Source organism: Lissotriton helveticus, chromosome 1_2 (assembly GCF_964261635.1).
Source record: "Lissotriton helveticus chromosome 1_2, aLisHel1.1, whole genome shotgun sequence".
NCBI lineage: Eukaryota > Metazoa > Chordata > Amphibia > Caudata > Salamandridae > Lissotriton > Lissotriton helveticus.
The window spans coordinates 212983827-213004927 of record NC_136058.1 but is presented as its reverse complement, the minus strand read 5'-3'; the positions used below and the strand labels follow the sequence as shown (position 1 = coordinate 213004927).

The window sequence follows — 21101 nt, the reverse complement described above, 5'->3', positions numbered from 1 at the left end:
CGAGATTCAATGCGCTGACACTGGTGCTACCTGCATTAATCTTGGACCCCTCCTGAGGCTTGAGCCGGGAGGTAGAATACTATTGTTGTGCTAACTGTGTGATTATCGCTGTGTGTGCAATTGTCGCTGATCGAAAACGCATTGCATAGGAACACTAGCTGCATTTTTAGACGCCGAAACTTTTTTAAAATTTCACTATTTGCGTAATTCACTTTGAAATACCATTAGCACTTACCCCACCCCTGCAAATTACCCCCCTTGCACTTTTCGCCGGTAACAGCCGATTTCAGGGCTTTTTACCGAGCAGAAGGGTAGCATTTTTCACGGCAGACATCTTAAGTGGGAGGCGGCAGCTGGTTCAGCGCTCTAGCCTTTCCTACAAAAGGAGCCCAGGGACTTCAGACGCGAGATTCAATGCGCTGACACTGGTGCTACCTGCTTTAATCTTGGACCCCTCCTGAGGCTTGAGCCGGGAGGTAGAATACTATTGTTGTGCTAACTGTGTGATTATCGCTGTGTGTGCAATTGTCGCTGATCGAAAACGCATTGCATAGGAACACTAGCTGCATTTTTAGCCGCCGAAACTTTATAAAAATGTCACTATTTGCGTAATTCACTTTGAAATACCATTAGCACTTACCACACCCCTGCAAATTACTCCCCTTGCACTTTTCGCCGGTAACAGCCGATTTCAGGGCTGTTTACCGAGCAGAAGGGTAGCATTTTTCACGGCAGACATCTTAAGTGGGAGGCAGCAGCTGGTTCAGCGCTCTAGCCTTTCCTACAAAAGGAGCCCAGGGACTTCAGACGCGAGATTCAATGCGCTGACACTGGTGCTACCTGCATTAATCTTGGACCCCTCCTGAGGCTTGAGCCGGGAGGTAGAATACTATTGTTGTGCTAACTGTGTGATTATCGCTGTGTGTGCAATTGTCGCTGATCGAAAACGCATTGCATAGGAACACTAGCTGCATTTTTAGACGCCAAAACTTTTTTAAAATTTCACTATTTGCGTAATTCACTTTGAAATACCATTAGCACTTACCCCACCCCTGCAAATTACTCCCCTTGCACTTTTCGCCGGTAACAGCCGATTTCAGGGCTGTTTACCGAGCAGAAGGGTAGCATTTTTCACGGCAGACATCTTAAGTGGGAGGCGGCAGCTGGTTCAGCGCTCTAGCCTTTCCTACAAAAGGATACGGTTACCCTCCGCGACAGCGGACGCGTACAGTGGACGCGCCTCGCCAGCGCCGGAGTCACGCCAGAGTCAGCCCGTCTGCGCCCGTCCGCGCCTCGGACGTGCCAGGCACTATGGCACCTCTTCCTTCAGGTATCAGGGACCTAGTTACTTGCCCCCCCATAACCGAAGCATTAACCAACACAATCAGTCATTTACGCCTAAAATACTCTTCTGAATGTTTACTAGCCCTTCGACCTACTCGTAATTCTGCATGCAGGACAATAGATCCTGATCTAAAGAAAACTACATGTCAATGTTGCCATTTATCCACTGACCACGTACAAATAAACGCCTTACAGGTTAAAAATCCTACAAACATTGATAAGATGCTTTCTGAACAGTTCTTATTCTTTAGTATTAACTGTCGCTCACTATCTAAGCATCGAACTGAAATCTTCAATTTACTCTTGGATGAGGTTCCCGATGCAGTTTTCCTAACTGAAACGTGGCTTCAAGACAGTTCTGGACCTGACTTAGCTATGGCACTCCCTGAAACTTATGCTATTGTCAGACTTGATCGTGAAAAACCACCAGGAGGAGGGATAGCAATTATTTTTTTTAAACGCTATAACTGCGAATTCAACAAACTCCCATGTGAGGGCTGTGAAGGCGCAATTTTTAAACTTTCACTCACACCGAACTTTACTTTCTCGGGAGCGCTTATTTATAGGCCACCAGGAACTGCCTCTAAATGGATATCTCATCTTGTCAGACTTCTTGGACCTTTAATTATGAAAATGGCTGGATTTACTATTCTAGGAGATATGAATTTACATTTACAGAAAGATGACTGCTCCATAGTGAGCGACTTTAAAATGGATCTTGCATCCCTTAATCTGACCTTAAAGAATTCTGGCCCCACACATAGAGCCGGTCATTTGTTGGATCCTATCCTCTCCAACTTAAATGACATATCTAAACCCACGGCTATTCCAGTGCCCTGGTCTGACCACTTCCTGATTAAATTTTCCCTTCTTGTAAAAACCTCTAATTGGGTTAGAACATCAGCACCTACACAATTAATCAGGAAATGGAAAAAGCTTGACCTAGAAATTCTTAATTCCCTTCTTGAGGGCCATCTCCCCTGTACAAAATCAACAGTACAAGAGTTCTCAACATCAGTCCAAACTTGCCTCTTAGAAGCCGTTGACTCCATTTTGCCTAAAACTAAATTAAAACAAAACTCCCACCGTCCCCCTGCTCCGTGGTTCACTGAGACCTTGAAACAAGAAAAAAGTACATGCAAAACTGCAGAACGTCAATGGAGGAAATCCTATTGCCCTGATGCCAAATTGGCTTACAAAAATAAACTCTCTAACTATCAGAGGCTCTGTGCCAAAGCTAAAGCTGAACATGCTTGCACGAAAATCACCGAAGCCCTATGCCAGTCCAAAACACTTTTTAAAACTGTAAGAGAATTAGCTGGTTTCCTCACCTTACAATCTCCTCCAGATCTAAACAAATCACAATGTGATACTCTTGCAGCCTTTTTTGTAGAAAAAGTTGATAAGATCTATCAGGGTATAGAACAAACCACAAAGGAAATTGCCAAGTCCAGGGTGATTCCGCCTTCTATCAACATTGACCTTGAAACTAATACTTTAGCCTCCATTATCTCTACGGAAATAGAGTTGTCCTCCTGCATATTCCCACATGATGTAACACCCCCAGCTATTCTAGATAAATGGCCGCCGCTCGACTTAGACCTGGTTCGTAAACTTTTGGATTCCATCAAATCAGGTTCACCAAACGATCCACTACCTTGTTCTATCCTGAAAAAACTAAATGATAGAGCCCTAGAGACAATTACCAATCTTCTTAATAAATCATTACAGGAAGAAACCGTACCGAAGGAGTGGAAACATGCAATGATTCACCCTTTATTGAAAAAAGCTGGAACAGACCCCAACTTGCCATCCAATTTTAGGCCTATCTCATTATTGCCAACCTTTGCAAAGATATTGGAAAAACATGTTCACAGAGTCCTCACTGATTTCATTACCACCCAGGATCTACTACCTCTTCATCAGTCAGGATTCCGCACAGGATTCTCGACGGAAACGACCCTGCTGGGCGTAACTGAGAACATCCGTCTATTGTTGGACCGCGGAGAAACGGTTGCCTTGCTGTTACTGGATCTCAGTGCAGCATTTGATACTGTGTCACATGCTGTACTTGAGCAAACTCTCCACGCCACCGGTATTAGGGGCGCCGCCTGCAACTGGATTAAGTCCCTACTAGAACAACGCACCTTCCAAGTTTTTTCCCAATCAGCATGCTCTGACACTATGATCCTTAAACATGGAGTGCCGCAGGGCTCTATATTGAGCCCGCTGCTTTTCAATATTTACATGAGCCCACTGGCCAAAATGATAGAAGAGTCTGGTCTACTCATGTTCTCGTATGCTGATGATTCACAGCTTATTTTCTCTTTATCATCCTCGGACTCCAACAACATCTCGTCATTAAAAATCGGCCTCACTAACATCGCAGAGTGGATGAGAAAAAATTTTCTCAAACTTAATGGCGAGAAAACAGAGCTACTTGTTTTGGGCAAGAACAAAGAACTCTGGGGACCCCAGCACTGGCCTGATGATGTGATGGGTACACCCCCGGTCCCAGTCAAATCAGCCCGCAATCTTGGAGTCATCATTGATGAATCACTTAGTCTTAACCAGCAAGCTACTAAGACATCAGCTACTTGCTTTGCGATTCTAAAGTGGTTGAAGAAAATCTGTTGGATGTTGCCCAAAAATACCCAAAAATCGGTCATCAATGCTCTGATAACCTCCAGGCTCGACTACGCCAACGTGCTATACCTGGGAGCAAACAAGGCCACAACCCGACGACTACAGACAGTGCAAAATGCTGCCGCAAGATTACTGTGGAAAATTCCCATCTCCACACCCACCACCAAGTACATCCGCGAATTGCATTGGCTGAAAATCGAGAACCGGGTAAAATTCAAATCCTTATGTCTTATGCACAGGATTTCAACTAACAAGGCACCCAAGTACCTACAAAATCTTATACATCCCTACCGTCCATCCCGTACCCTTTGTTCAGCTACAGCCAACCAATTTGTGATTCCCAAAATCAGGCTGGCGAGAATGGGCGGCAGATCCTTTTCATATCTTGGACCCTCCCTCTGGAACACTCTTCCACTGACCCTTAGGCAGGAAACAAATCACTTGAAATTCAGGAAGGCCTTAAAAACCTGGCTGTTCAACATCTAAAAAATGTGAATATCTCAATGCACTGAATCATCAGCGCCGGGAAACCCTTTGTTGGGTAGCTGTAGCGCTATAGAAGTGAAATAAATAAAAAATAAAATAAATAAATAGTTGGTTAGATTGAATTAAGGGAGGGGGCGGGAAGAGTCCCAGGTGCACTGGATCAGCTTGCGCACTGCCGCCTGGGACTCGCAGTCCCGCTCCGTCAAACACGCTGACATCAGCCCTCCTTCGCCGGTCACAAATCACCAGGGATGAGAGCAGGGTCCCCCGAGGTCTTCCAAATTACCAGGAGACAAGAGTTTGCCCAGAAAACGGCTACGAGCGGCGCCCGCGGAGCAGGGGCCCCGAGCCGTGAAGTACTGCCAAGGGGGAGGGGGACGGGAAGAGTCCCAGGTGTGCTGGATCAGCTTGCGCACTGCCGCCTGGGACTCGCAGTCCCACTCCGTCAAACACGCTGGCAGCAGCCCTCCTTCGCCGGTCACAAATCACCAGGGATGAGAGCAGGGTCCCCCGAGGTCTTCCAAATTACCAGGAGACAAGAGTTTGCCCAGAAAACGGCTACGCGTGGCTGTATGGGTTAGTGAGTGTGTGTGTGAGGGGCTGTATGGGTGAGTGAGTGTGTATGGCTGGGTGGTTGAGTGGATATGTCAGTGATATATGAGTAAGTAACTGGGTATGTGAAAGGCAGTATAGGTGAGTCATGGGGTGTATGAGTGACTGTATGGGTGAGTGAAAGAATGTGAGAGTGGCTATATGGGTGAGTGAATGCTTGTGTCAGTGACTGTATAGGTGCATGAATATGTCTTAGTATCTGTATGAGTAAGTAATGTTGTATGAATGGATATGTCAGTGGCTGTATTAGCGAATGAGTTTGTGTCTGAATGGCTGCATGAATAAGGTGAGTGGATATGTGTGTAGATCCATAAATCTGTGAGTGGGTGTGGTATGGGTCTACGAATGGGTTTGTGTATGGCTGTATGGCAGTGGGTGTATGAAAGGTTCTATGTGGGTACATTAGTGAGTTTGTGGATGATGTTATCAGTGATATCAACATTTATGTTATTGGTGATGGGGGCCAACTACCCCTTCTGATACCTCTAGTAAGTCCCACTCAGTGGGATTCTTGAGAGTTCCTCGGAGGCCATGCCTTCTTTTTCCACCACTCTGCAAATGCACCTCCTGATGAACTACTGATTGGGAGAGAAGTCCACTTTAGTCCTGAGGCCCTCAGGAGTAAAGTGGAATTCATTCCCCCAATGAGTAGTGTGCCAGGAGGCACATTTGCAGAGTGGAGGAGAAAGAGGGGGCTTTAACCACCTCTCAGCAATCCCACTGTGAGGGACGTACTGGAGGTAACAGGAGGTCATGTTGGCCCCCAAGGACCAATAGCAGCCAAGAGGACTTCATCCACCAACCAGCAGCTTCGCAGGAGGCACAACTGCAGAGCCATGCAGAAAGGGTGTGGGGCCTCCAGCATCGTGCCAGCAGCTTTCTCTTGTCTTTTTTGTTAATTATAAATGAAGGGGGGCCGTGTGACCCCTCTGGGGCCAAGTATTTTCGGGAGGGGGCTGTGCTGCCCCCCTCCTCAGGCAATTATGGCACAAGGACCACATCCCCTGGGGCCTGGCTTTTTCTTTTTTTCATTTCCTTTCACATTAAGGAAGGGGAGCCATGTGGTGGTCCTCCTTCCATGGGCCTATTTTAGCCCAGGGACCCCATCTCTTGGGCCTGCCCTTAATTTTGTTTTAAACATGGAAGGGGAGCAGCTCTGCCCCCTCTCCTGGGCCGATTCTGGCCCCAGTGACCCCATGCCCCAGGGCTTGGTCACACTTCTTGGTGCCCTGGTCTCACCCAGGTCACCCAGTTTCTCACATTGTGGACTGTTGGGGAGCCTGAAGGTCCCTGCAGGGAGCCTGAAGGTCCTGCAGTCCCTGCTGGTTCCCCATGTTCTGTGGGAACCAGCATTGCTTTTCTACAGAAGGACCTGCTGAGCATGCAGCTCAAGAAGCAACAAGAGTGAAGATTCTATTTTGAATGTGGAAGAAGTGCAGTCCTGAGATCAATTGAGATGTGCAGTAATCAGGTGGTATGTTCAGTCAATCTGGGTGCAACTATTTTAGTTCCTCCATTTAGACATTTTCCACAGGGAAAATCTTCAGATCTGCTGGGAAATGGTTCACAAGGTTAAAATGATTGACTACATGCTGGTCAAGTTTCTTATTAATCATTGCTGATATATGGTTCCTAAATCATGTCCATTCACTCTTTGGCCTACATATTGCTTCTTAAAGCTTTGGCATTGGTGCTGAATCACATAGATAATATAATACATACATTTACATTGGTAAATGATAATATGTGGGTGATGTTGTCAACCTTGGTTGTGCATGATTCATGCCATTGTGTTTGTTTTTCTTTTACATGCAGGTCTGAGAGGCTTAATGATCGCTGTCCTAATGGCTGCCCTTATGAGTTCACTCACATCCATCTTCAACAGTAGTAGCACTTTGTTTACTCTTGACATTTGGCAGAGGATACGCAGGAATGCATCTGAGCAGGAGCTCATGATAGTTGGCAGGTTGTTATGCTTTCATATGAAATTGTATCTTTATGGCAGGTCATGGAATTTACATTTGTAGAGAAGAGCAATGATTTTTTATTTTTTATTTTTTATTAGATACACGACATACCAATAATAAATACATTTTATTCCGTATCGAATATAAAGTCCTGCGTGTACATAAAACCAGAATATTAATTAAACAGTTAATATGATTAGTAGGAGATAAAACATGGGGATAAAACAAACATAAATAGAGTTAAATTATCTTATAGTACATTCAGTAATAAAAGCAATCTATTGACACAGACATATAGGGGCACTTTCTTCAATCCAAAACATATGTGCCATCAGACGCACAATATGACTACACTAAACTTTATCTGACTACCATTATTCGCCTTTTGCCCTAGAGGTATATCATATCATATCTGGGCGGTACCCTAGCCCACTCCCTTGCTATCAATAGTAAGAGGGCATTGAGCATTATCTCTCCATCTCTTGATGGGGCCCAAATTCCCGATCCCAGCTTCCTCATCTTCCTACCTCTCTTTGTATAAAGGGAAGATTCCAAGTTATGTATCCCTAAGAGGTGTGCAAGCCACATTTGAAAAGTGGGAGGAACTGGGTCCTTTCATCCTGCTGCTAAAAGTATCCTGAGAACTGCTACACATATAAAAACAAGGGATTCATATTCTTTACTGAGGCCCAGGCTACTATCATGCCCCATTAACATAAGGGTAGGGGATAGGTCGAACTTAGATCCTAGCAGCCCCTCCCAGAAGATCCCGATCTCTCCTTGAATTACCCTTAGATTTTCACACTGATATAACATGTGTTTTAAATCTGCTGGCCCTTCTCCATACCTCGGACATTTGTCATCTTCTCTCTTACCCCAATCATACGTTTTAGCAGGGGTAACATACAGATTAAAAAGCGTTTTATACTGTTAGACTTTTAAATTGGTTGAATGAAAAAGTTTTTCTGCTAAATGCAGCGCTTTATACATATCTACATCAGGATCATTCAATTTATTTACCCAGGCCGCTTCACATTTTTCCATATCATCTTGTATATTCAGGAGCAAAGTACTGTTCCATCCCCTACTAAATACTCAATAGGCTTAATCCTGCCGCCCGGAGAGATCCGTGGCCTAAAACCCGATAGACTTTTCAGAATCTGTATAAATTTGAATCCATGATTTGCAGGGAGCCCAAATTACATCTGTATGGCGGTAAATCCCATCATTCGCTCCCCTTCATAAATACAGCCAATTTTTCTTATTCCTTGTTGATCCCAGATCCTATCCATCCTATCATACAATAATTGAGGCAGTACATTTGTTTTCCACAGAGGGAAATAGAAGTTTATTTTGGGGATTACCAAAGTTTTTTGTACTTCTTTCCATACCTCAAGAGCAATGATTCTTGAGTTCTTAAATTCTCCTTTCATGTTGAGTTAGGTCAATCTGTTGTTTTACCACCTCTAAGGATAAACTAGTGTTTTGGTGATGCAAGAGTTTGCATGAGACAGGAAGTGATAATGCGGATAGAAAAGTTTGCTTCTTAGAGGACTTACATGGCACAGAGAGCATCATTGTGAGTGTTGTGTAGTGTTTCTCTTTTATGCAAATGGTGCTTTCCTCCCTGGTATTGACTGGTGCTTTATACCAACTTCCTCTCTTTGTTGCGAATTGTATTACTTGGGTTCATTGTCAGTTACCTGCCGGTGCTGATAAATGTTATTTCAGGGTAGATGCAGAAGCACACATGCCAGTACTGCAAAAGCTACAGGAGAAGCTCCTCTCTGGCTTTGTTGTACTATTGCCTCCCACCAATCAAAACAATATAAACCATTGAAAATAGTCTATGAATGGTATATTTGGAAGTGGAGTCACAAGTTGCTGCTGCAGGACACTCCTATTGCCGTGACTGAAAAAAGAATACACTGAAGAAGTAAATGAGGCATGGGTTATGGTGTGTAGGTTGGATTTTGAGTGAGGGTTAGGATTGGCTTGTACAAAGTGTAAGGTCAGGTCTGGCCAGTATCCTTAGTGTGTTCCACCCCACATCAAAAGGTGTTCCTTTCCTATAGTCTCAATTTCTTGCATGCAGCACTTATAGTTAAAACTGACAAATTAAGCCTGCCACTGTGAGGGGGAGTCAGGTAGTATAAAATATGTTGTGGTCTTGCAGTGGTATTACTGACAGGCTAGGCAGGCTGTCTGGCCTGTGTTCAACTGAAAGTATGGCAGGTGCTCTTCAATTGTCCTCCGTCTGGAAGAAGGCAGAAGGAAGGAATAGAACTGAGCTATCCTAACCATTCTCTCCACACTAGGGGGAATATTTATGAATGTTGTGGTGTCACAGGGAAAAGTCAGGAATGTGCTGTATCTATCCAATACAGTGCATTCCTGTCATTTTCCCTTGTGCTGGGGCCATTTTGGCAGCCTAGTACCAACTCAGGATCCCTTGCACTATAGTGTAAGGGTGTCTTTGTTGTAGGCAGGATTGTTTTTGTGCAGGAAGCGACACTTTCTTGCACAAATCAATCCTGAGAGGGAAGGAGAAATAAAGATATTTCTTCTTGTTACGCTTTTCCTGGGGATGAGTATCTTTTTGGTGCATTTCCAGGTTTACCTCTTCTTGTAAATCCGAGAATAGATCAAAATCCATGGATTTTGAGTGGGAACACCCATGCAACACCTATGGCAATGTCTCCTTGGTGCAGAGTAATGCAACGCTGTGATTTGCGCTGCGTTACATCACGAGATTTATGAAGCCTTTCAGGGCAATGCAAGGTAGTCTTGCATTATTTATAAATATATTTTGCATTGCTCTTACACCACGTTTCATGGTGCAAGAGCGAAACATAGGGTCTAATCAAAATACCTGTAAGGGTGAGGCTAACAATGAACAACCAAATACATATATTTAGACAAAAACTTATTCTCTATAACCTGCCTATTCAATCCCTGTTGCATGACATTAACCTGCATTGCAGCCAATAAAACCTTTGGGTGAAGCCAGCTGGGTCTTCTGCCAATTGGTCTTAGTCAATTTCCAGACAAAATGTAGTTACACAGCCCTGATAGTATTCCACCTGTCCTAGTTCCAAGTTTTTAAAAACATATTTTCCTATTCCCTAGTGGATATTTTGTTAGAATAAAAGGTCTGCACCTTTAACTCATCCCAAACACTATGGTTTGACAAACCCACATATTTTGGCTACCCATCTCCATCTTGTGCTCTTCTCCATTTCCACTCAGATATCGGTCCCATCATCTCCAGCAATTCTCCATCCCTTATGCCCAGAGAATAACAAAACATTCCTTTACGAGGTGTAAGCCAATACCCTTGTCATGTTCTTAGTTGTTAAGTTTACACTAAAAACATGTTCGTTTTGGTAAATTATAAATGTTAAAAAACTAGTGCACAAAACAGTTCTGTTTTTCATACTTTTATGAATACATTTTAACTTTCTGTTTTTTAACCATTTTTTTCTTTAGAATATTCATACTTGTCCTTGTTGGTATCAGTATTCTTTGGATACCCATCATTCAGGCAGCCAACAGTGGAAAACTCTTCGACTACATGCAGTCTATGACCAGTTACCTGTCCCCACCAGTCACTGCAATCTTCCTCCTTGCTATCTTTTGGAAGAGAATCAATGAACCTGTAAGTAATATGAACCAATGAAGGTGACACATTCTGGGTTATCTGGTTCTTGATTCCTCAAAATAATAGCTGCAGTTTGACAGAATCGGTGACCCTGTTAACAAGGTCTGCTTATATTATAGTCGTGAGAGGAGTCTGAGGTGATGTCTCCATATCAGGTGAAACATGACCTGCCTCCTTAAGGTATAGAGTCACACATTCAATCTATTTTAGCTAGAGTCCCTCTGAAGATTTTTGTTATATTAATGATAACTCTTGGTTGTCCTGCTGTCCCACCAGTATTATGTACAATGTGCACCAAAACGGTACAAATATATGTTATTGGCTTGGACATGCTATCAGGAAACTGTCACATGTTTTGCTGTTTTTGTTGTTTAACTAGGGTCTGACTTCGAGATTTTGCTGCAAAGGTGAAAATATACAAGTGCTGCCCTTCATACCTCATAATTTGTGACATGCATGCACACACCTATGCATATAATCAACACATGGAAAAAAATGCAATGGATTTCCTTTATTTGTTTATCTCACACATAAAGGAAGGAAAAATTTAGCTCAGACCTCACTTATATTGATGGCATTTAAAGCACCTTGGCTACCACATTGAAAATGCTTACTTTTCATTGTCACTGAGCAAATAAAATGTTCTGCTTTCATGTTTTGGAAAAGGGAACTATTTTGTTTGTTAAAAGTGATAGATAGGATGCCAAACCCATGCATTAAAAGCCAATAAGCTCTATTTATTCGGTGAAATAATGCTGTAGGTTGCTACTGAGATCTTACTAGCACACACCATCATGCTGATCACTCTTACATGCTCTTTGGCAAACAGAAAGCTTAGCAATCAATTAATAAACCTGCGTTGAAAAGATTTTCTTCGAAGAAAGGATGTTAATGCCCCTATGCCCTACCCCACCAACCCCCAAGGCATTTGTTTGGCTGTATTAAGCTTCAGGGCCAGCTCCGTTTTTAACTAATGGTGACAAATCAACTCCAATCAGGTGGCAGTGGAGGGTCACAATGTGAAAGTACTTGAGTTGAATAAAAGGATTTCACAGACCCAGAGCCACTTGATCAATTGTATACCAGGTAGAATTCCAGCAATTTTGTGCATCCTCAACACAGTTAGAATGGTAGTAGAGTGTGTGTATTTATTTTACATGCTGAATACAGAAATACCTTGAGTACAGCAATACAAACATTCTCCACAAAAATAAAGTATGGAACACATGAATACATCGTACTAATGATCTTAGGCATTCTCACCATGCATCACACAGAGGAAGCGATCCTGGTTGCAACTTATTACCAGCTCATTAGTACAATGGTTGCTTAGGTAACAGTAGGTCCAATGCAATTCTAAATTACTCATGTGCCTTCGTACATTGTGTTGAGAAGATACAACTACAATTACTCACACACATCGATGTGAGAAGGTGTGTTCATATTTCATACTACCAATATCACAAGGAAAAATATTAACTTTTGTCGTCTGGAAATCACACAAAGGCTCAGATATCTGGAACACAATGCAGCAATATGTCAGAGGTCACATGCCCTTCTCCGCCCATTAATTATCATTGAGAATAGTATTGACCCAGAGGAATCTATTGTTCACAATTCCATATGTGATCTTCAAGTCAGCACAGACTGGGGCATGATTTCCTTCTCTCCAAGGACAGTAAGTCCATATACTAGATAGCCAGCACATTTTATTTTGAGTTTTGAAAAAGGACATTTATTAAATATATTGCATTAATAAGTAAGCAATCTTCTAGAGTAATACAGAAACAGTCAAATGAAAAAAAAAGTATTATAACTAAGTATGGTATAACAAGTAATTTAAGTATGATGCTAAGTTAACATTCCATTATTTTGAGGAAAGAACAAGAAAAAAAGGGAGGAAAAGAAAAGAGAAGAAACAAAGAAAAAGCTAATAGTACAGCAATAATAAAGACTAAATAGGGACTTGATCAGAAAAAAAGAGAAGTGTAGAATATATAATTACTATAAGTCCAGTAGCAATTAAATATTACAGTCATATAGTGAAAACTAGTAAGTAGGATTACAAGGGGTTTGGCAACTTGTTCAATAGAAGGTTGATTAGAACTCCATGAGGATGAATCATTGAAAACAGTTACTGGTGACCAAATAATATCTCTTTTAACAGCAAGTGCACCGGGGTTAACATAAGCTCTGTGAAGTCTATGATTCTATTATGGCATACACCACATCACCAGACTTTGGAAGACATTTTTGAGGAGTTTTTCCAGTTTTTGTTCAGCTGCTGAAAAGCAACAATAAATCAACAGTATTGATACTGAGGGAGCAGTTACTCCAATCATAACAAAAGCTAACTGAAAACATATTTGCAAATGAGAAAGGTACAGTGGTATTAAAAATAGAGTTGATTTGTTTCCATTCTTTCAAGCACAATTCATGTGTATGATGAAGATCAGTTTGAATATTTTCACATGACTAGTAAGTGGGTAAAATATTAGTATTCATTTTACTTAAAACAACTAAAGTAACTGTGAGTCTATTATAGATAAACAATAAGGTCTAAGTTACATTATCTGATCAGGAGCTTTTGCGAAGTTCTACCCACTTATCCTAAAGTGTAGAAGGCCAATATATGTTTAGGTCTATTCAACTTCTAGTTTAAGTTTGTTGTCTGTGGATTTATTGAAGTCTTTGAATATATGAGAAGATGGAAGGGATAATGAGAGAAAATTGCCCAATTTAGAATTTTGAGTATGAGTGGAATTATGTGCTGGGAGTGTGGACATGGATTGTAAGCAAGTGTGAATTAAGGAATTGCATATTTCATTATTAAAGAGGGGAAAGTTCAAACAGAATCGTGCTTCATGGGCGGAAGAAAAAAATCAAATTGAATATGTGATCGACCCAAAGTAAACCTTACTCTCTCCAAGATTTTCAAAAAATTGGTATTTTGTTAATTTTTATATATTTAATATATCATATAGATGAATTAAGAATGAGCTGTTTGTCTGGTGAAAGAGCAATACTTGTGAATATTTTTGTGGATAGGAAGGCATATGAAGGTATGTTTTTGGGTGAAAGACAAGATTTCTTCAAAGGAGAAATGATGTATAAAGCAATTTTCAATATCTAACCAAAGAGGAGAGGATTCTAAATTTGCATCTGATAAATAATGTGAAGTTTGTTTGAGAATGAAAGCATTGTGATAGGACTGAAAATCTGGAAAATTGACACCTCTTTGTTCTTTATTTCATTTCAGTTTGAGAAGAGACATGCAGGTTTTTTTGTTTATTATTTCGGAGAAATAAAGATAAAATGGAAGACATTTTTTAAAGAAATGATATGTGCTAATATAGAAATTGCAGAGAGGAGAAAGAGAACAAGAGGAACAAGGCTAATTTTGCTAAAGTCAAGTCTACCCTAACAGGACAAAAAACGAAGGATGCCATTTGGAAGTTAACTATGCTAATTTAGTTATAACTGTCAATTAAAACAAATAGTTTCTGTAATAGAGTCTGTAAACCGAAGTCCTAAATACTTGGTTTTAGATGGATTCAGGTCTAAATTAGAGTGAATGAAATCTTCTTTAAAGCATAAAGTGTGAGATAATTTCGTGTTTGTCTGGGTTAAGTTTATTACAAGAAAGAGCAGCAATACTATTAACTTCTGTAAGGAATAGATACAGGGAGGAATCAGGACTGGATGCACACAATAGAGTATAATAAGCATAAACATAACATTTGCTTGTTTATCTCCGTAATGAAAACCAAGTATATCAGGGTTTTGTCATACCTTTGAAAGAAACGGTATTAGTGTGATAATTAACAGTAAAGAAGAGAAAGGAAATTTCTGCCTGACCCTTATATGTAATGAAAAGGAGGAAGAGAGTAGACCATTAACATACATTTAAGCTTTGGGGGCTGCATATAGAACAATATATAAAATTAAATAAAATTGGGACCAAAACCAAACCAAGAGATGGTTTGAAAAATAAACCCCATGCAAGTAAATGCTTTACGATTTTTGAGTATGAGGCAAATTAACGCATCTTGGAAGGTACCTCTGACTGATTTGGTATTTATAAAATAGCAAAATAAACTAATGAATTTTAGGAAATAAAATCTCAGAAATATGAAGATAAAATTCAATAGGCAACCAATAAGGACAGGGAGTTTTTCCTGTTTTAATCAATGTAATTGCTGTGATAATACATTTTATAGAGATTTACCTTTCCAAAGGGGAGAAATCAGTATGACTATTAAACTTTTTTTTCGAGTGGATAATAAATAATGATGTATAATGTCTTGGTGAGGGATTAACTCAGGAGTATAGAGGGTATTATAATCTTATGAAAATTCAGCTGATATTGTAGCTTCTTTGAATATAAGAAAGGAGCCATCTTGTAGAATGGATTCTATTTTAACTCAATCTTTTTTCTTTTAAGAGAATTAGCCAAAAGCTTTCTACTCTATTCTGACCTCCATAATATTCACAGCTAGATTTAGGTCGATAAGAGGCAGCATTTTTGTAGAAGATTTATTGAATTGAAAAGTGATTAAATCATCTAAGGGTGTTTTAGATTTGGTAGCAAAATGTATATCTTCTAAGGTTTTAATATAATTAATAATTTATAGTAATTTTTTAAGAGTATTTTCTTTTTTTTCTATTGGGGAGACAAACAAAATATTGACGTCTCTAGTCGTAGACTTAAATGAGTTCCAAATAGTCTGCGGTGAAATATTAGGAAAGGAATTGGTTATAAAGAATCAATTTATGAATAATTTGAATGTGGAAGTGAAAGAGGTATCCAACAACAGGGAGTTATTGATGCACTCTCTTCTATAACACTCTGAGCTAGACTGCAAAATTTCATTTGTGTATGCCCCATATTATGCCCACTGCTGGGACAGAAAAATTCTCTGCATTGTAATGGTTGTTTACCCCTAATCTGTGTGTCCAGCTGTACTATTGTCTGGATCCCTAATGCTGATTATTGTTGTCATAGGAAACCTCGGATCATATGTGTTCCCCATGAGAGAGGCCTGCCTCAAGGATTGCGATCATGTTGAATCGAGAGGAGTGTCCAAAGCCTTTCCCTCATAATGGTGGAAGGTTACTACCTTCACCAATCAATCAATCAGAACAATTTGTAAAGCGCGCTACTCACCCGGAAGGGTCTCAAGGCGCTGGGGGGGTCCTTTACTGCTCGAAAAGCCAGGTCTTGAGTTGCTTCCTGAAGGAGAGATGGTCCTGGGTCAGTCGTAGGTGGATGGGGAGGGAGTTCATGTCTTGGCTGACAAGTAGGAGAAGGATCTTCCTCCAGTGGTGGCTCTGCGGATGCGTGGTACGGTGGCGAGGGCGAGGCTGGTCGATCGCAGCTGGCGGGTGGGCATGTAGAAAGTGAGGCGGTTGTTGAGGTATTTGGGGCCCAGGTCGTGGAGAGCTTTGTGTGCGCGGGTGAGGAGTCTGAACATGATCCTCTTGCTGATTGGGAGCCAGTGCAGGTCTCTCAGGTGGGCGGAGATGTGGTTGTGGCGGGGGATGTCCAGGACGAGTCGTGCGGAGGCGTTCTGTATGCGTTGAAGTCTTTTCTGTAGTTTGGCAGTGGTTCCCGCGAAGAGGGTGTTCCCGTAGTCCATTCGGCTGGTGACGAGTGCCTGGGTGTCCGTCTTCCTGGTTTCGGTGGGGATCCATCGGAAGATCTTACGGAGCATGCGCAGGGTGTTGAAGCAGGATGACGATACGGCGTTGACTTGTCTGGTCATTGCGATGGCAGAGTCCAGGATGAATCACAGGTTTTGTGCGTGGTCCGTTGGCTTGGGGGTGGTGCCCAGGGCAGGGGGTCACCAGGACTCGTCCCAGGTGGAGGGGGATGATCCCAGGATGAGGACTTCCGTCTTGTCTGAGTTCAGCTTCAGGCGGCTGTTCTTCATCGGCGTTTGCCGGGTCGTTGGTGAGGGAGAGGATCAGCTGGGTGTCGTCAGCGTATGAGATGATGTTAAGGTTGTGTTGGCGTGCGATGGCTGTGAGGGGGCTCATGTAGACGTTGAAGAGGGTGGGGCTGAGCGAGGATCCTTGAGGTACGCCGCAGATGACTTCGGTGGCCCCGGAACGGAACGGGGGAGGCGGACTCTCTGGGTTCTTTCGGCGAGGAACGAGGTGATCCACTCCAGTGCTTTCCCTTGGATTCCGAAGTTGCTGAGGCGCTGTATTAGAGTGTGGTGACAGACTGTGTCGAATGCTGCAGAGAGGTCCAGGAGGATGAGGGCAGCTGTTTCCCCGTTGTCAAGCAGGGATCTGATGTCGTCGGTGGCTGCGATGAGAGCGGTCTCGGTGCTGTGGTTGGCTCGGAAACCGGACTGTGAGGGGACGAGGGATCCGTTCGTCTCGAGGAAGGCGGTGAGCTGTATGTGGATGGTCTTCTCGATGACTTTGGCAGGAAAGGAAAGGAGCGAGATGGGGCGGAAGTTCTTGAGGTCGGTGGGGTCCGCTGTCGGTTTCTTTAGGAGGGTGCTGAGCTCGGCATGCTTCCAGCTCTCCGGGAAGGTGGCGGTGTTGACGGAGATGTTGATGATGTTCCGGAGTTGGGGTGCGATGATGGAGCCGGCCTTGTTGAAGACGTGGGGGGAAAGCGTTGGTGGGGGCAGGTGTCGGTAGGGGATCCGGAGTGGATGGTGTTCATCATGTGGGTGGTGTCTTCGGTGCGGACCGGGGTCCAGTTGCAGAGGGTGGTGGTGGGGGTCGTTGTTTCGGTGGTTGGGTGCGTGGTTGGTGCGTCGAAGCTGTTGTGTATGTCGGCGATCTTGCGGTGGAAGAAGGAGGTGAGTGAGTCGCAGAGGTCTTGCGAGGGTGTGATGTCGTTGTTTCCGGCGCTGGGGTTGGAGAGCTCTTTGACGATGCTGAAGAGTTCCTTGCTGTTGTGGGTTTTGTTGTCCAGGCGTTCTTTGAATGATGTCCTTTTGGTGGTGCGGATCAGCTGGTGGTGTGTGCGGGTGGCGTTCTTGAGAGCGGTCATGTTTTCTGAGGTCTGGTCGTGGCGCCAGGCTTTTTCGAGGGTGCAGCAGTTTTTCTTGGATGTTTTGAGTTCGTTGGTGAACCACAAGGCTTTTTTGCTGCGGTGTCTGCTGGGAGGGTTCTTCAGTGGTGCGAGGTCATCGGCGCAGTTGATGAGCCACTGTGTGAAGATGCGGGCTGCTTCGTTGGGGTCCGTCGTGTTGGTGGGAGGGTTCTGGCTGAGGGAGGTGGTGAGCTGGTCGGCGGTGATCTTGCTCCAGCTCCTGCGGGGAACTTGTTGCGGGTGGTGGGTCGTGGTTCTCTTGAAGCTGAAGTGGACGCAGCTGTGATCGGTCCAGTGAAGTACGGTGGAGTGGCTGAAGGCAATGTGCTTGCTGGAGGAGAAGACGGGGTCAAGCGTGTGGCCGGCGTAGTGGGTAGGGGTGTTCACCAGTTGCTTGAGTCCAATGTTGGCGAGGTTGTCCAGCAGGGTAGTGGTGTTGCTGTCGTTGTTGTTCTCCAGGTGGAAGTTGACCAGAAGTTAAGCATCAAGACTTAACAGGTCCTTTTTAATCTGTGTCACTGGAATAGGCCTACATGCTCACTCACTTTTTAAAGTTCCCCTGCTGTGTGGTTAACTCACCCTTGGCCTACAGCAGTTAGCTTTGAAATACTGTGCCAAAGTGGTGACTCTGCACTGTTTGTATGCATGCCTGGGTAGTGTACAATACTGTTATAGAGCAGTGTTGTGTAGTGTGTGTATGATGCATGCATCTACTGGGTCTATGTGTAACTATGAAAAGCACAGTACATGAAAGATGTAGTACTATACAGTGCGTGCATGGTGAGTGCATGTACTGGGTGTATGTGTACCTGCAAGGAGTACAGTACATTAAGGGTATAGTGTTGTGCAGAGCACGCATGGGGAATGTGTGTGCTGGGTGTAGGTGTGACAGGAAGTGGGACATTATAGAAAGGCTACAGCACTGATCCGTTCATGCAGAGTGAATGTGTGTTCTTAGTGTATGGGTGCCTGTGGTGGCACAATACATGGAGGTAACAGTGATGGAAAGTGTTTGTACTATGTACATACACTGAGTGCAAGTGTGCCTGTAATGGTATCTACATGGATGACACTAGTTTCCATTTTGGGAGGCCTGGACCTGCCGAAAGAAGACACAAGGAGGTAGAGGAAACCCCAGTTACATATTTGTGTATTGCTGCATTCTGGTTAGCGGGGTGGGGCACACTGGAGAAGGGAAAGCATTGCTCTGCCTGCACACTTCAAAGGCTTCTCTTTGATTCAGTGACTGATCACAAGGAAGGGGCTTTGCATATCTCCAGAAGGAAATTAGGCTGATAAGGTATTTATAAATAGTGGAGATGGAAGTCTGAGATTAACATTTTGATGCACATATCATTGTGGGTGACATCCAGGTGTAATCTCTATTCACTACCATGGTCTGTGTTGTGGGACTATCCGCTTCGGAGTCTCTCCTGATGTGACAGATGGCTTTTCAAGAGGAAGAGGTGGATGAGAAGTATGTACTTCAATAAAAGCTGAACCACAGCTGAAAACATCATAGACCCAGACCCTAAATCACATTAGGTGTTTGGTAATGAACTATAAGTGGAGAAGTGTGGCTCAAAGTGGAGAAGTGTGGCTCAATGGTTAGAGCGGCAGACCCTGATGCAGAGGTCTAGCCCAGGACCAGGGTTCAATTCCCCGCCTCTGCGGGTCTTGAGCTCAAAAATTCCACGGACCTGATAATTCTCGCCTCGGTGCCTATTCCAATCATGGAGTCCCACTCTGCCACTCTGGGCAATAGCTTGCTTAATCTCCACAACGGCCCCCACAACGCTAAGGATGCCTGGCCTCCACCTTGGGGGTGCCCAGGAGTGGACACCTCACAGGGAAAGCCAGGATGGGTTCCACAGCGGTATTCGTACAAGCGCCTTGAGACCCTTGCGGGTGAGTAGTGCGCTATACAAGTATCAATTTACATTTACATGAGAAGGGGCGATTGAGACCCCAAAGCTTGTCATCTGCCTAGTCGTCAGATGGGCTATGTGAGGAGGGGAAAGTTTACAAGACTTCATGATCAAGTCTTGCTAGTCTCCATACTAGGTAAAGGGACATCACCCAGGGAAACCTAGAACACCTTCTCTGGAGCCTAGGGCACCAGTGCCTGCCTGCTTGCCAGGCTCAATGTGCCCTGTGAGGAACAGGAAAGCGTTGGTGGGAGCAAGGTCTGTAGTGTATTTCCTATTATCCCAATAGGCTCTGCGCATTGGAATAATATCTTCAATAGTATAGACCTAGGGCAGAGGTTAACTAGGTCTTCTACCGACGATATTAGACTTAAAGTTTTGTGTTTGCCAGCTAGCTCAGAGTTCACTAGAAACTTTCTCGAATAGGCAAGGAGGATTTTAACCTCCCTGGATAGACAAGAAGGGATTTAGTTTCTGACAACCATAGAACATGACAACTTTGCTCTCCCCTAATCAAGAGTGTATCTCTAGAGTCGTGTGAAAACGAAAGACAACTTATTTTACTCAGTCAGTTCAGTGCATTCTTAGTTTCACCAGATTGTAGAGAAAAGGAAAAGACGGGCGTGTTCAATAAAAGATATTATTTATTGATCAGTCTCCTTTCTCATACAAGAGAAATGAATCGCTATTATTGTAATACTTATAGTTAAGTAAAGTGCATACAGTAAAGACAGAATTATAAAATAATACTGTAAAAGCATTGATATGGTTTCTGAGCCATATGATACTTTAAAATGGATAAAATAGATACATACATATATACATTTGACTAATCATACTCAACTGGTGCTTCTAACCTCGCCTACCCCAGTGTACCTGACCTAAGCCTAATACGTGGGCGGGAGTAGATAAGTAGCAGTTTAAGTTAAGTTTGTTTGCCAAGGGACTGACTCGAGAATTCTCTGCAAGGGGTTATTCAGTTCTGTACCTGAGATCTAGAATGATGGAGGGCTGGTATCTCTTATCCCAGGTCTTGATATTCCAGCTGCCTGCGAGGGCTGCTTGGAAGCGCCGGAGCTGGATTTCTCAGCAGGAGAAAGGCAGCGTCTCGTTCTCAGCGCGTCAGGAAGGCGGGGCAGCGCCTGTGGGCTTCGCTCTCTGCTGGGCTCCTCGGCACGTCTCGCTGCTCCGATCTCGTCACCACCGCATGTGTTTGCTTAAGGCAATGTCGGTAATATTTATACCTGAAAGGTGCCGAGATTGACGTAAGGATGGACATATATACGTCAATAAGGATGTCATATGAACGGGCTCGTTCGCACATTCTTTTGCTGAAGTTCTCTGTGAAATCAAAACAATGGCTATGGGAATTTCCCAGGTCGCTGTAGGTTTGATTTGTT

At 43.4% G+C, this 21101-nt stretch overlaps 1 protein-coding gene across 1 annotated transcript in view; it reads left to right on the top strand.

Annotated features, from left to right (window-relative positions):
- Window positions 1-21101, top strand: part of LOC144799863 (sodium/glucose cotransporter 4-like) — an 807114-nt gene that overhangs the window by 628594 nt on the left and 157419 nt on the right. The window contains exons 10-11 of the mRNA XM_078671455.1: window positions 6904-7054; window positions 10545-10713. Of these exons, the coding sequence (XP_078527581.1) occupies window positions 6904-7054; window positions 10545-10713 (320 nt within the window). The remainder of the gene's footprint in view (window positions 1-6903; window positions 7055-10544; window positions 10714-21101) is intronic.